At 46.7% G+C, this 15,364-nt stretch overlaps 1 protein-coding gene across 1 annotated transcript in view; it reads right to left on the reverse strand.

The window, feature by feature from the left end:
- Positions 1 to 15,364, reverse strand: part of HOOK1 (hook microtubule tethering protein 1) — a 921,358-nt gene that overhangs the window by 249,916 nt on the left and 656,078 nt on the right. The window contains exon 15 of the mRNA XM_069232567.1: positions 14,898 to 15,038. Within this exon, the coding sequence (XP_069088668.1) occupies positions 14,898 to 15,038 (141 nt within the window). The remainder of the gene's footprint in view (positions 1 to 14,897; positions 15,039 to 15,364) is intronic.

The raw sequence follows: 15,364 nt of genomic DNA on the forward strand, positions 1-15,364 counted from the left end.
ATGGAGGATTCACACGAGCAGCGGAAAGTCGGCGGGAGACCGCTGACTTTCCGCTTCTGACCGGTCAGAATGCTCGTTGGAGCACCGCCAGCCTGTTGGCGGTGCTCCCGTGGTCGGTGGCCAGTCGCATTTAGTGCTGAGCACAGACAAATCGTTACGCAGTAAGAGGTTCATCTAACGCAAATGACTATAAGACCTATTTTGTCCACTCGAGAAAAGAATCTCCACATCAGCATTCATGAGCTCAAGCAATGTGACTAGTACTTCTAGCACTTCAGTCCCTTCAGGATGATTACACAGCACAAAATCAGAACTGAGAACATAAAATCTGGCTTTTAGATTATTAATCAAGAGAGTGAAAGACCAACATAGCTCTTGTTACACAGAATATCTGCAAGGCAAAGTGAACACCAGTGGATCACCTCAGCTGAACAAAACCAGAAGGCAAGGATAGGACTTTAGAGGGCAAACAACTTTGCATTTGATTTAAAAAATGGTGCCTCCCAATGACAGACTCTTTTGCATTTCATCAAAATTCAAACTATCAATACTGGAAAAGCAGATGTTGCCACAGCGACAGCCAGGGAGGAGCACTGTCAAATGTCTGAAACACAGAGTGCTATCAGAGATAAGGAACAAACCATACACAATAGCCCTAACAGCCACAGCTTGGGCCACACAAGTTTGGGAGACAGATCTCGGCAACTGGAAAGTAAAAAAGCCTTACATAAGTGCCTTTGCTTAAATGAGATGCTAAGCTTTAAAATGTATTTGAAGTTCTATTTTCCGCCTTCTCTAAATATGCTATTTTCTCCTTGAGCACGATTAAAAGCTAATGAAAGTTCCATCAAGTGTCATAACCTACAGCAATGGTTTTGCAGCACAGTGTTTTTGGCAGAGCTCTCCCACTGTTCCTTGAGTAAAAGGATATGCCTTCTTGAGAAAAATAATACAGGATTAGTCGATCTTTACATCTGTAGGGTACCACAGTATCGCATGATAATGAGTAAACCAAGGATTTCTGTTACCTGTTAATGTATGGTACAGGAATGTAATCGTGTGAATTTTTTAAAGGTACTAAGCTTTGAAACAAGTCTTACAGATAAGTATCTTGTTAAATGTCGGTGGCAACCCTCCCAATTCTGTCGGAATCTCATAACCACAGTGGTATGAGTCTTCAAATAATTTTCCTGATTTCTAAGGCTCACAACACTGCTATTTCAAAATCGGCAATTCTATTCATTTTTGTTGCTACTTTAAAAGTGAATACCTTTACTCTAGAACATCATATTGCCTGTTGTAAGGCCAGTACTTGGGCCCATATTTATACTTTTTGACGCTAAACTGCGCTAACGCAGTTTAGCGTCAAAAAATTTAGCGCCGTCTAACGCCATTCCGAAGCGCCATGCGGGCGCCGTATTTATGGAATGGCGTTAGCCGGCGCAAGCAGACCGGCGCTGCCTGGTGTGCGTGGAAAAAAACCACGTAGACCAGGCAGCGCCGGCGTAGGGGGAAAATGGCGCTAGGGCGTCTTAAAATGGCGCAAGTCGGGTTGACGCTAAAAAAATCATCTTAACCCGATTTGCGCCATTTTTTCGACGCCCAGACGCCATTTAAATGACTCCTGTCTTAGTAAAGACAGGAGTCATGCCCCCTTGCCCAATGGCCATGCCCAGGGGACTTCTGTCCCCTGGGCATGGTCATTGGGCATAGTGGCATGTAGGGGGGCACAAATAAGGCCCCCCTATGCCACCCCAAAAAAATTTAAAAATATTAAAAATTATACTTACGTGAACTTACCTGAATGTCCCTGGGGTGGTTCCCTCCATCCTTGGGTGTCCTCCTGGGTTGGGCAGGGGTGGCAGGGGGGGTCACTGGGGGCAGGGGAGGGCACCTGTGGGCTCATTTTGAGCCCACAGGCCCCTTAACGCCTACCCTGACCCAGGCGTTAAAAAGTGGCGCAAATGCGGGGTTTTTTGACCCGCCACCTCCCGGGCGTGATTTTTGCCCGGGAGTATAAATACGACGCATTTGCGTCGCCGTCATTTTTTTAGACGGGAACGCCTTCCTTGCATCTCATTAACGCAAGGAAGGCGTTCACGCAAAAAAATGACGCTCTTTGCCCATACTTTGGCGCTAGACGCGTCTAACGCCAAAGTATAAATATGGCGTTAGTTTTGCGCCGAATTTGCGTCGAAAAAAACGACGCTAATTCGGCGCAAACGGAGTATAAATACGGGCCTTGGGCCCATATTTATACTTTTTGACGCTAAACTGCGCTAACGCAGTTTAGCGTCAAAAAATTTAGCGCCGTCTAACGCCATTCCGAAGCACCATGCGGGCGCCGTATTTATGGAATGGCGTTAGCCGGCGCAAGCAGACCGGCGCTGCCTGGTGTGCGTGGAAAAAAACCACGTAGACCAGGCAGCGCCGGCGTAGGGGGAAAATGGCGCTAGGGCGTCTTAAAATGGCGCAAGTCGGGTTGACGCTAAAAAAATCGTCTTAACCCGATTTGCGCCATTTTTTCTACGCCCAGACGCCATTTAAATGACTCCTGTCTTAGTAAAGACAGGAGTCATGCCCCCTTGCCCAATGGCCATGCCCAGGGGACTTCTGTCCCCTGGGCATGGTCATTGGGCATAGTGGCATGTAGGGGGGCACAAATAAGGCCCCCCTATGCCACCCCAAAAAAATTGAAAAATATAAAAAATTATACTTACGTGAACTTACCTGAATGTCCCTGGGGTGGGTCCCTCCATCCTTGGGTGTCCTCCTGGGGTGGGCAGGGGTGGCAGGGGGGGTCCCTGGGGGCAGGGGAGGGCACCTGTGGGCTCATTTTGAGCCCACAGGCCCCTTAACGCCTACCCTGACCCAGGCGTTAAAAAGTGGCGCAAATGCGGGGTTTTTTGACCCGCCACCTCCCGGGCGTGATTTTTGCCCGGGAGTATAAATACGACGCATTTGCGTCGCCGTCATTTTTTTAGACGGGAACGCCTTCCTTGCATCTCATTAACGCAAGGAAGGCGTTCACGCAAAAAAATGACGCTCTTTGCCCATACTTTGGCGCTAGACGCGTCTAACGCCAAAGTATAAATATGGCGTTAGTTTTGCGCCGAATTTGCGTCGAAAAAAACGACGCTAATTCGGCGCAAACGGAGTATAAATACGGGCCTTGGTGTCCTCTCTTTCCGTCTCTAACAGGATGAAGCCAGAGTTTTAGACTCTTGCACATTAGTTTTAGATTGTTCAAATTCTCATCTGGTTGTTCCCCAAAGAACCAGGTATAATGTTAAACAAAACTGAGAAAATTACTTTGTGGTATATTAAAAATGTGTGTGTAAAATGTGTGACTCAATGTTTCGAATGCTGAAAAAAAGCACAGCCCTAAGGACTTAGGCCTTCAGAACAGGGAGGTGATAAGGATCGGTGAGAAATCTATACACAGAATTCACCAGAAAGATCATTACCAAAGGTAAGTACCTTTTACTCTGAGGTATACTTCTAATTGCAGGGTACTAACCTTCTGAATAGATTCCCAAGCGATATGCAACTGATGGAGGCTCTGAAGGAATGGTCAGAAAAGGAAATCGTGAAGGACTGTGCATGCAAAATGGTAATCTATTCTCACGTAAAAATCGAAGCAATAATGCTTATCAAAGGTGTGATGGGACGCCCAAGAAGCCATCTTACAGATTTCAGTCAGAGAGACTCCTCTTGACAAGGCTGATATTTAGGATTTCTCCATAGTGAAATGGGTGTGCATGCCCCTCTGCGGTTCATTATGTGCAAGAGCATAGCACATTTTGATACACAAGATGAACCATCTATGTAGGATTCTCTTCTATACTGTTCTGCCCTTTCTGTTGCCGGCATTCCCTAAGAAGAGCTCATTGTTATACCTAATCGCGTTGGTAAAGACAATATAACGGTTACTATCCTACTGGGGCTCAGCCTGTGAAGCCTCTCTTCCTCCTTAATGGTATGTGGCTGGAGATAAAAGGAACCGAGTGTGATAAAGTGATCCAAATGAAATAGGATCACCACCTTTGGTAAAAAAAACAAAAAACTGTTGTGGTTCACAGGACCAACTTGTCAGGGGAAAAGGGAAGTATACGGGAAGGACACCCAGTGCCTGCAACTCACTAAAACATCTTGCTAAGGTAACTGGTATCAGAAAAACAGTGTTCAATGGCAATAACCGTAAATGTTAATTATGAAGTGGTTCAAATGAAGAGCCCATCAAAAAGGTCAATACCAAATTCAGATCCGATTGTGGCATAACAAAAGGGGTAGGTGGAAATAAAGCAGTCAGTTCCTTCAAAATCTGACACAAATGGGTGACGTAAACAGGGGTGATTGTTCAGGAAGGCACGGAAGTGCAGATAAGGCTGTCAGGTATCCCTCACCCATGGTGGGCTAGCGAGAATGCAAACTCAAGAATGTACAACAGGAGAGCTCTCACAGGATCCACACTGTTATTGGTGCCACAAATAACAGATGTCTTCCACATTGAAGGTAAATTAGGGCCAGATGTAGCAAAGTGTTTGCGCCTCGCAAACGGCGAAAATCGCCGTTCGCGAGGCGCAAAAGCCACTTTGCTATTCAGAAATGCATTTTGCGAGTCGGCTCCGACTCGCAAAATGCATTTCCGACTCGCAAATAGGAAGGGGTGTTCCCTTCCTATTTGCGACTCGCAGTGGGATGCAATTCCATTTGCGACCGCGTACGCGGTCGCAAATGGAGTCGCAGTTACCATCCACTTCAAGTGGATGGTAACCCAAAAACATTTTTTCAGGGCAGGGAGTGGTCCAAGGGACCACTCCCTGCCCTGAAAAAATACCGAAACTAAAGGTTTCGTTTTTTTTTTAAGTGCAGCTCGTTTTCCTTTAAGGAAAACGGGCTACACTTAAAAAAAAAAAACTGCTTTATTTAAAAAGCAGTCACGAACATGGAGGTCTGCTGACGTCAGCAGGCCTCCATGTTAGCGAGTGCCTATACTCGCAATGGGGCTGCAATTTGCGACCCACCTCATGAATATTGATGAGGTGGGTCATTGCGACCCCATTGCGAGTCGCAGTCGGTGTCTGAGACACCGTACTGCATAGCAATTTGCGACTTGCAAATTGCGAGTCGCAGGGACTCGCAATTTGCAAGTCGCAAATTGCCAAGTTGCTACATCTGGCCCTAAGTTACTTTCTATTGGTAACACTGTAGTGGTGAATACCACACATTTTTCATCTTCAGACTGTATCTGGAAACATTTATACAGCAGAGCTCATGTGTGCCAGTATGTGGTGCCGTCAGGCTCGGTACTGAATTTGTACCGTCCAGCAGTGCCAAACAGAGAAGCATAAAAAACTACCCATGCAAACTGATGTCAATTTCCTTCTTGACTGGCCCGACCCTCAGACACAGGGAGCAAAAACAAATGGACTAACAGTGTGCAGATCTCTATCTTGAGACCTTTTAGATGGAAAAATGACAACTCCAAAGAACAGGGAGGAGGGAGGGCAGTGAGAAATCTGAGATTAGAGTTTCTACCAGAAACAGTAATGTTGAAAGTAAATAACTGGTTATTCTGATTGAAACTTCCAACCGCAGATTCATCATTGTTAGACTAGACACCAAAGTTGTATCTCCAAAGTTAGAGGGTCTGTGGAATTGCTCAGACCAAAATGTCCTGCAGGACTGAACAGATGAAATGCCTTTCATTTTGGCAGCACAAAGGATTTAGGGGGAAACATGTTAAAGCTTTGAGAAACCTCATCACAACAGGTGATTTAAAAAAGAACAGCAGATCCAGCATAGGGTCAGCCAAAAGGGCTGACAAATAACCTTTAATGGTGCCCAGTGCAAGTACTTGCTGGGCCAAAGGCAAAACAAACAATAAGACATCCACCAGTTTGACTTGTAACAAGTGTAATTTGCCGACACTGTACACGGCTACAAATGTAACACAGTCAAATGCTGCACAATCAAACTCTACACATGGAGGTGTAGAATGTGTGCATGTCCCAGTTAAAAACCCTGCCCTGCTGCTGCGATAGAAGATCCTGCTGAAGCAGAAGCTTGATCAGGGTACAGATGCTCATGCCCAAAATTTCCAAGTACCACACTATCTGCAACCACTACTGAAGACTTGGGCGGTTTGTTCCTGGTCATCTTCAGATAGCTGGGGAGGAGCGGAGGGGCAGAAAGGCATACAGGAGTCCTGTGCCAACACAGCCGGAACGGAATTCCTAGACCGATCCTTCTTGGGAACTCCAGCATGAAAAATCATTGGCACTGCATGCTCATGGAGGTGAAGAAAATATCCAGCCAGTGTTTTCCCCATCAGTGTTAGATGGATGCCCTATGCCACCTCGATATGCAAATGCTGTTCTTGATCTGCCCGGACCCTTCGACTGAGAACATCCTCTTTGGCACTTGATGAGTCATGACCAGGGAAATGCCTTGATACCCCATCCAACTCCAAGGGTGAAGTGCCTCTCGACACAGGACCCAGAACACTACACCGCCCTGCTTCTCGCAGTACCACATGGTGGTGGTGTTTTCCTTGAGGACCTGTACCCACCTCCCTTTGAAGGCTGGTAGGAAGGACTTCAGCACCAAATGGATGACCAGCAACTCCAACATCTGGATGTGAGTTGGATTTCTACCACGGATCCAATATCGGATGAGTAGCCACAACGCTAATTTTATGTAGTCCCCACTGAAACTTGCTGAAATCTGAGAGGTTCCCTTGGAGCTAGCCCACTGAGACTTTAGGTTCTACTGCAGAGCCCCCATATGCCACCTGGGCACAATCGATGAGCTGGACACAGTAGGTAAAGAAGCCTCAATGCCAACCTCAAAGAGACCTAGGTGAGAGACTGAAATATCAGTATCCTAGTCTGAATGCCCTGGTCTTGTGATGGAGGGAAAGCCCTGAACAGCCCAACATTCAAGATGGCTCCAATGAAAAGGGCTGGACTGTTGCCGTGAGGAGCAGGGCCAAGGCTGATTTGCATATGGCTGGGCAAAACTGAGGTGGTATGGGGTGCAATAGAACGATTGGTTTGGAGGCTGTCCCAAGCGACTGCCAGAGGTTAGACAAATTGCAAGCATTCCTTCCATCACTTTTTGTGTGTCCCATGTACCGCCCTAAGTGGCAAGGGTATGCCCAGACGTGGGTGTGGTTGCTTGTGTTCCAGTTTAGTTCGTAGCAGTCCTGGCAGTTTTGGTTTCACGGTTCCCAGGTAGAGCAGGGTCAAGACTGAATTGCATATGGCTAAATTCAAACTGAGGTGGCATGGTGAGCAAAAGAAAAACAGGCTGGGATGCTACCACAAGCGATTCCCAGTTGTCAGACAAATTGCAAGCATTTCTCCCATCACCTTTAGTGTTTGATGTATGGCCATAAGCGGCAAGGGTATGCCCAGACATACGCCATGTACTTACTGTGCCACTGGAACCAAACCATACCTGGCTGATGGCCCTTATCAGGGCAAACCGGTTCTAGGTTGCTTGTGTTCTGCTTCAGTGAGGACCTGACCTGGCAGGTTGGGTTGAACTGGTCCCATGAGGAGCATGGTAAGGTGGATTTGCACATGGCTGGGTCCAAACTGAAGTGGCATGGTGAGCAAAAGAAAGATGGGTTGCAAGCATTCCTCCCATCACCCTTTGTGTGTCCAATGAAAATCGGGGTAGTGGAAAACTGGTAGCCCCAACCTCCAAGTTGTGCTGTGACCAGCGCCATCCTTTTTGTGAACACCCAATAGCCCTGACGAGGCCATAGGGAGAAACAGAAAAAACTAAAAATTCTCTTGACCTTCTCAGAACCACAGGTGTCTGTGTGACCGGTGGGTATATGAAAATACGCATCCTGCAGCTCCAGGGCTACCATCCAGTAGCCCAAATCTAGGGCAGACAGAACCTGGGCCAGTGTGAACATACTGAATGTGTCCTTCCAAAAGAAGGTGTCCAGAGAGCGGAGATCTAAAATGGAACAAAGACCTGCATCCTTTCACCGCAATAGGAAACAGTAAGAGTCACAACCAGTTGGGTGGATCGGCCAGCAGGTAGGTCCCGGTCTCCTGTCAGTTCTCAGGCCACTTATTGGTGAAGATTTTTCTAAGTGCCAAGTTTCAGATTTTGAATGGAGGAGCACTTTTAGCACCACTTCCAGCAGCCCAGGACTTGTTGCACACCATTTAGGGGGTCAGGATTCACTCCAGGCAGAGGCCAGATGCAGAGTATAAGGCCTCTAGTATGCCCTTGTAGCTCACAAAAAAGGCAAGCTAACTAGCTCTTGGAGTCACTCGGGTAGTACTGGGTTCAAGTAGCAACGCAGGCCTCAAGCAGCAGGTCAGACTGATTGGGAACAAGGCAGCCGTGAGCACCAGGGCGGTGCTCTGGTGATCCAAGGTAGTCCTTCTGAATTCCTCTACAGGTCTAGGAGTGTACTGAAGAAGCGCTGTGGGGATCTGCCTTTGAAGCGGGGGAATCTTTTTTAGGGTACGCCTACATCTGGTTCTGGAAAGTTCCTTCCTTCCTCTGCCAAGGCTCCAAGAAGACTGGGGTGACAGAAGGCTAGTTTCAAGTTCCTTTGTGTGTGTGCTGGAGGCAGCTCTTTGAAATATAAGAAGGGCTGGGAACAGAGCAGATTTTCCCCAGCCGTCCTGGCAGGATGGTCCATCCTGTCAACAGCTGGTCCCCTTTGGTCTCAACATCTGAGGAGAATACACAACCCCCAACAGCTAAGCTAATTACAGATATGTAACCCAGAACACTGGCAGCAGGCATCAAATGGCTAGAACAGAAAAATGTTAACTTTCTAAACGGGGCATAAACATGCTTGAGACTTTTAAACCCAACTTTACCATTAAAGATAATTTTTCAATACAATTCATTTAAGTCCAAACATGACATTTCTACCTGTTCCAAATAAAGGTTAGCATTAAATGTAAAAAGGTAACCTAATGTTATCCTATGGGAAAGGTAGGCCTTACAGTAGTGAAAGTCAAATTTAGGAGTTTTTCACTAAAAGGACATGTAAAACTTAAAAACACATGTCCTACTTGTTAAATACAATGCCCCCTGCACCAATGGATCTGGAAACCTTTGAGCAGTACCTCTGAGCGCTGGTATGTGGTGCCATGCGCCTCCGCATTGATGCCGTTCCGCTCCAGAAATGATGTGCAGGCCAGTGTAGGCACGAATATCTGTGTGCTGATGCCAGTTTCTTTCAAGACTGTCCACATCTCTAAATGCAGGGCCCCAACAGCAAACTGGCTTTGACCAGTGGGAAGATTAACATACCTGGGATCTATTTAATGGATAGAGGCCAGTTCACAGAAAGGGGAAGATGACAGGGCCAAGAAATCTGCAGTTAGATATAGTCGTAACCAGAATGAGCAACATTGTGGGTAAGTAATTTGTTTTTCTAACAGAGACTTCTGGCCGCTGATTGCTCACCTTCTCAATAGATACCAAAGCAGTACCTATATTGAGAAGAGCCTGTAAATGGACTAAAACCATAAACTCCTGAAGCACTGAGGGGGCAAAATCCCTCCTTTGACAAATCTGGCTATTCCGATAGTAGTGATTTTTTAATGTATGATACTCACATGTCTGGCTGACATACGTCTCGGACAGGAACTCTGCATGGCAATGCAGTGGTACCAGCTTTGCCTCTCGTTGAATGAGCATGTAGCCCCTCTGGAGACTGCTTTTTGGCCAATGTATAGCAGATCATAATGCAGCGTATGATCCAGGGGTAGATGGTCTTTTTCTGCAGAGCCTTGCCTTTTTGCGTTCTGGAGAATCCCACAAAGAGCTGATCGTCCACCCAGTGTTCTCTGATATGAATGATGTAAAGGATAAGTGCCTTTTTGGCACTTCCTCCTTGATGGTCCAGTCATTTCAAGAAGTGTAGTGCCTCCTAGCAGAAGATCCATGACCCCACCCCGCCCTGTAGAGGGGTGAAGCAGAGCAAAGGACATCAGTTTGACTGATGTGGAACGGTATTACAACTTTTGGCAAGAATAATGCTTGTGTCCACAGGTGATTTAAAAATTGAGGGCTGACCTGGCAACCACAAAACGGCAGAAAGAGTTGAAAGATACCCTTTAACCATGCCGGAGGAAAGAGTTGCCAGGCAACAGACAAAAACAACAAAACTTTAGATAACTTTGCATGGAGGGGGTCAATCTGCCATGTGCTACACCAACCCACAAATCTGTACCAATGACTGTCTTTTTGTCTTTTTGCTTGGCTGCCAAGATGATGTCAACTACCTCCAGAGGAAGGTCAAAGTTGTTCAGCTGTTGACGCTCAATCTTCAAGCATGAAGTGAAGACTGTGAATGGTCAGGTGCAACACCCTACCCCATTGTTGTGAAAGCAGATCCTCCTGGAGGTGCAGCCTGACTGGTAGACAGATGCTTATGCCCAGAAGCTCTGGACAGTATACTTTTCGTGCTCAGTGCAGTGCCACTAGAATGCCTGCACCTGGTCTGTCCTGACCTTCTTTAGAACTTGTCATAGGAGGCGGAAGGACTCTCATAGTGAAAGACGCCTTGTAAACTCCAATGTTCAGAACTGCTGACACTGCATGTTCTCTGTTGTGGTGAACAGATCGGGCTAATGTTCTCCCTATCCATGGCAGTGTCCTTGTGCCACCTCCAGGTTCAACTGCGACTTGTGATTTGCTAGGTGTCCACAGCTGAGCTTATCATTTCTGGCATACAAAGCAGTTGCCAGGTGTTTTTTTTCTACAGGGAAAATGTCTTGATGGCCCACGTATTTCCAGAGGTATAGCGCCTCCTCGCATAAGGTCCATGACCTCACGACGCCCTGTTTGTTGCAATACCAGATAGCGTTGTTCTTGTCTGTAATCAGCTGTAGCAGCATCCCCCTGACTGACGGAAGGAAGACTTTTAATGCCAGGTGGATGGTCTTGCTCCAAAAGGCTGATGTGGAGCAGGATTTTGCCAAAGAGCAGAGGCCTCTGACCTCCACCTCCAACCAGCCTCTGATCAATCATGGGCCAGTAATCACTATTGCAGGTCTTTTGTCATCTCCTCCACAATCTGGACGTGGTCCGAGAGGTCCCCTTGATGTTGGGCCCACTGACGCTGCAGATCCCACTGCAGAGCCCACATATGACACCTGGCATGCTTGACCAGCAGGATGCAGGAAGCCATCAGTCCTAGCAGCTACAGGGTCAAACTCACTGAAATCTAGGGCAAGATGAGAAACATAGCCTGAATGTCCTGGACTCTCCTTTCCAGGGGGAATGGCACAAAACGTAACAGTGCCTAGCATGGTTCTGATAAAGGGGACAGTCTGAGAGGGAGTCAGGTGTGACTTTGGCATATTGATAGTGAACCTCAAAAGTGGAAGGTGGTTCGCAGTAGTCTGTAGGTGGTTGATGACAGCCTGCGGCAACATCTGGGGTGCTCTAGTGAGGCCAATGGGGAGCAAAGTGAATTTAAAATGCCCCTGTCCTACCACAAACTGTAGGTAGTGCCAATGGACATGTAGGGTGCGTACATGGAACTAGATGTCCTGCAGATCCAACTCAACCATCCCGTCTCCAGGGTAGAGGGCAGACAAGACCTGGGCCAGGGTATTTTTAATTTGTCACATCTCTAAAATAGGATGAAGGCCTGTGTCCAAATTAGCAGGAATAACAGCCGCAACCCACTTCTAGTGCAGGCATGTACTTGATAGCCCCTTTGGCTAAAAAAGCTTGCACTTCCAACTGTAAGACCGTCAGGTGGTCTTCCGTCAGTCTTTCAGAGGATGGGGGAAGGTGCGACAGACCAGCCATGAAGGGAAGGGCATATCCTGTATGGACAATTTGAAGGACTCACCTTTCCGAATTTACGGCCTGCCAACCTGGTAAAAATCTTTGGATCCTGCATCCAAACAGATGTCTGTGCTCCATGAAGGTCCTGCTAAAGTGGTTTGACAGGTGGGGCTGCACAGGGATGAGGGGACAGTAGACTGAATGGCATGTTCTCACTGACCATGGCATTGTTGGGTGCCACTGGCTCGGACTTAAAATGGTGGGGCACCTTCCTGAGGCTGAAGTGGCCGTCTAAATGGTGGCTCCGCAAAAGCTATGAAAAAGAATGAAGATTGATGTGGCTATAGAGGTGGAGCAGACAGGCCCAAGGAGCATATTGTGGCCTTCAGTGTATCATTTCAGAGCAGAATTTGCCTTGTCAAGGCGAGTCCCTGCAAAATGCATATCCATCAGGGACGACTGGACATTATCTGAACAACCTGTTGAGGGCAACCAGGCATCAGAAAGAATAGCAACACCAGTGGCAAATGCCCATCTGATGGAATCCGTGGTATCTAGGCATATTACAAACTTGGCAGCATCACTGCCATCCTGTATAGTCTAGGCCAATAGAGGGCAAAGATCGCCTGGTGTACTTGGGAAGATCTGATCAACCAAATCCCAGAGAGTGTGGGAATAACAACCTATCAGACAGCTAGCACTGACTGAGCAAAGGGCTAAACTAGTGGAAGAGCATACCCCTTTCCCAAGGCTATTCACACTCTTAGACTCCTTGTCTGGTGGAGTAGTCTGAAAAGTATTAGGATTTGTCCGACTGGTGGACACCTGCACCACCAAGCTCTCAGGAGAGGGATGCTGAAACAAAATGGCAAGGTCACCGGGGGCAGGTTGGTGGCGCATTGCAATCTGGCCATTAACTGTGGGGCCAGAGCAAGGTTTGGCCCATGCTCCTAAGCGGCCCTCATTGAAAAGCAACTGGGGCTCAGTATTGTTTTGGCTTAGCTGAGTACTTTTGTCAGTACAATAGTCTTGACCTCTAAGGTGGGTAGATAGAGGTCAAGAACTTCAGCCGGCATCCGCATGAGTAACACAAAAGAGGGTGGGGGCAAGATGAAGCTAGGAAAGCTGTTAAGGCCACAAGTCTCCCAAAGGTCATCATAGTAGTGTTCTTCGCCACAGGGATAGCCAATTTCATCACCTGCGTCATAATCATTATCAGAGTCCATTCCAAGCAAGGAATGCAGTTTATGCGACCTGGTGTGTGGTGATGGGGCACCAAGCGGGTCCGATGAGGAAGGCTGCAGATCAACTGGAACTGAGTGAGGCCCCGGTCTCGGTCGGATTAGCACCAAATCAGAGTTGAAGAGCACAATGGGCAGTTCGTCTGCCAGTGTCAATGTTCCAAGAACCGGCCTGGGTCGTGGAGCCAGCGACTGAGTCATTAAGGGTACCAGAAGGGGCCCAGTGGCCGGTTTGGAGTGTCCACACAAGAAGAAGTCGGAACTGATTCGAAGAGCCGGAGAATGACCTTGCAAAACTCTTGCCTCTACCGCTGTGTCGCTGATGGCACCGAAAACTTGGAAAAAGCTGCGGGTGGGGGTCCGACACTCACTAATTTCGAGAGCTAGATCAAGAGGCATGGTGATGCCCTCACACTTTCTCACATGTAAGAGGGTAGTGGGAAGGGGCCAGGTCCCACTTGGATTTTTTATGTTTTTTCTGCAATTAACCCAAAGATTTTGAGCGTGAAGACTAGCGACCTCAGGATCAACTCCCGAGACTTCTGGACTTAGAACGAGACCGAGGCTGGCCCTTGGACTTGGACCAGACTTGACATGAAGTCTTTCAATGCTTAGGGATGTACAGCTTTGCCTTGCAATCTTGCCTCATGTTCATGACATGCAGTCACTGCACGCTTTAGAGTTGTGGTCTGACTCTAGGCATCAAAGGAAAACCTGATGGGGGTCTGCCACAGACATTTGCTTGTAGCAGTCTTTACAGGGTTTAAATGTAAACTCCTGTAGTTTCGGGAGGTGACATTTTCCTTGCACACTGGACTTTCGAATTTCTCAAGTAAATGAGTCTCTTAACAGATGAGATGCAGCTCCAGATCCATGGCTGGGAGTGCGAAAACAAAGGACCTGAAGTGAGTGCATGGGAGTGGTGCCTATATTAGCCACGCACATCATTTCTGGAGCACAACACCATCAGTGCACAGCCGCACACCCCCACCTATCAGCACAAAGAGTTACTGCTCAAAAGATTTCAGATCCATTCTGACACCTGGGGACGATAGCAAATTCATGGATGGGACTCTTTCTACCAGGACTCCAAGATTACATGCAATGTTTGTTGTCTTGCAATAAAATATTGCAGAGATATGAATCCTTACCACATACCCACTGAAGACCACACATGAATATCGAGAGAGAATTCACACTGTTTAAATAGTTAAGCCAGTGTAAGTGATGAAGATTTGATTCTGCTGTTACAATAAGAAAATGTAATAGTGTAGGTGGCAGATCATATCGATTGGGCATTGATGTGGAAACTATCAGCTACTAAATTAACCTGTTTGAAAATTAGTGCAATTTTCTATATTTTTCTGACTGAAAAGTTGTGAAATTAAGTATATTATCAGACTATGTACTGTGCCTGAACCCATTGTTAATTAATGTTGCTGTTAACTGACGTACGTGCATTGTTAATCAAAATATTAGAAGTTATAAAAATGAAGTGTGTGGACAATGAAACATATATTTAAGAATACTAGAGAGGAAGGACACAAAATGGTGCAGGAAATCAAATGGGAAGTCCGAGGAGTGTCCCACACATGACAGTTTATTGGGACCATTCTCCACACCTACATTCTAAATGTACAGTAATGTGAAAAAAGCAGAGCAGTGCCTCGTAAATGGACACACAATATTTGCAGTGGTAGCACCTCACTGCGCAGACTTGTACTTACAACAGTATGATGTTGCAGTCCAATGCCAACTAATGACATCAGCTTCCAATGCCATCAAGCTAAAAAGTGGCAGTTGAGTGGCAGGACAGGTTTTCAGATCATCTTATTCTAGCAGTGCAAAAGGAGCAACCGTCACCTGTTCTCAGTTTCCAGTTCGCTCATCTTGCGGTGTTTCTCCTCCAGCTGCCCTTGCAGCTCTGCGATACGCTCATTTTCAGATCCTTCCTGCTGCAAGCGGAGCATCTTGTTTTCATGCTGGAGTCTAATAAATACTTCCCTGAAAAGAAAAACAAACACTGACGCCAGGGTATACTGTTTCCATTATTTACCGTAAATAAACGCTTTTTTATTCCAACAAACCACAGTCAATTTGTAGTTTTGTTGGATCATCTTAACCCGTTATGTGATTGAATAGGGCATTGCTTTCTTTTCGCCAGGCCATGTTTGTAGTGGCCACTAACATCAAACAAATTATAGGAAATATATAACTGTCTCAACGCGTCATGTCAATAGAAAAAATCTTAAATCTAAATGATGCCAATTTCTAAACACCACTAGATTTGATTTTTTGCCGTATTTGCATTAATAAAGATGACATAAAAT

Source organism: Pleurodeles waltl, chromosome 4_2 (assembly GCF_031143425.1).
Source record: "Pleurodeles waltl isolate 20211129_DDA chromosome 4_2, aPleWal1.hap1.20221129, whole genome shotgun sequence".
In the NCBI taxonomy this organism is placed as follows: Eukaryota; Metazoa; Chordata; class Amphibia; order Caudata; family Salamandridae; genus Pleurodeles; species Pleurodeles waltl.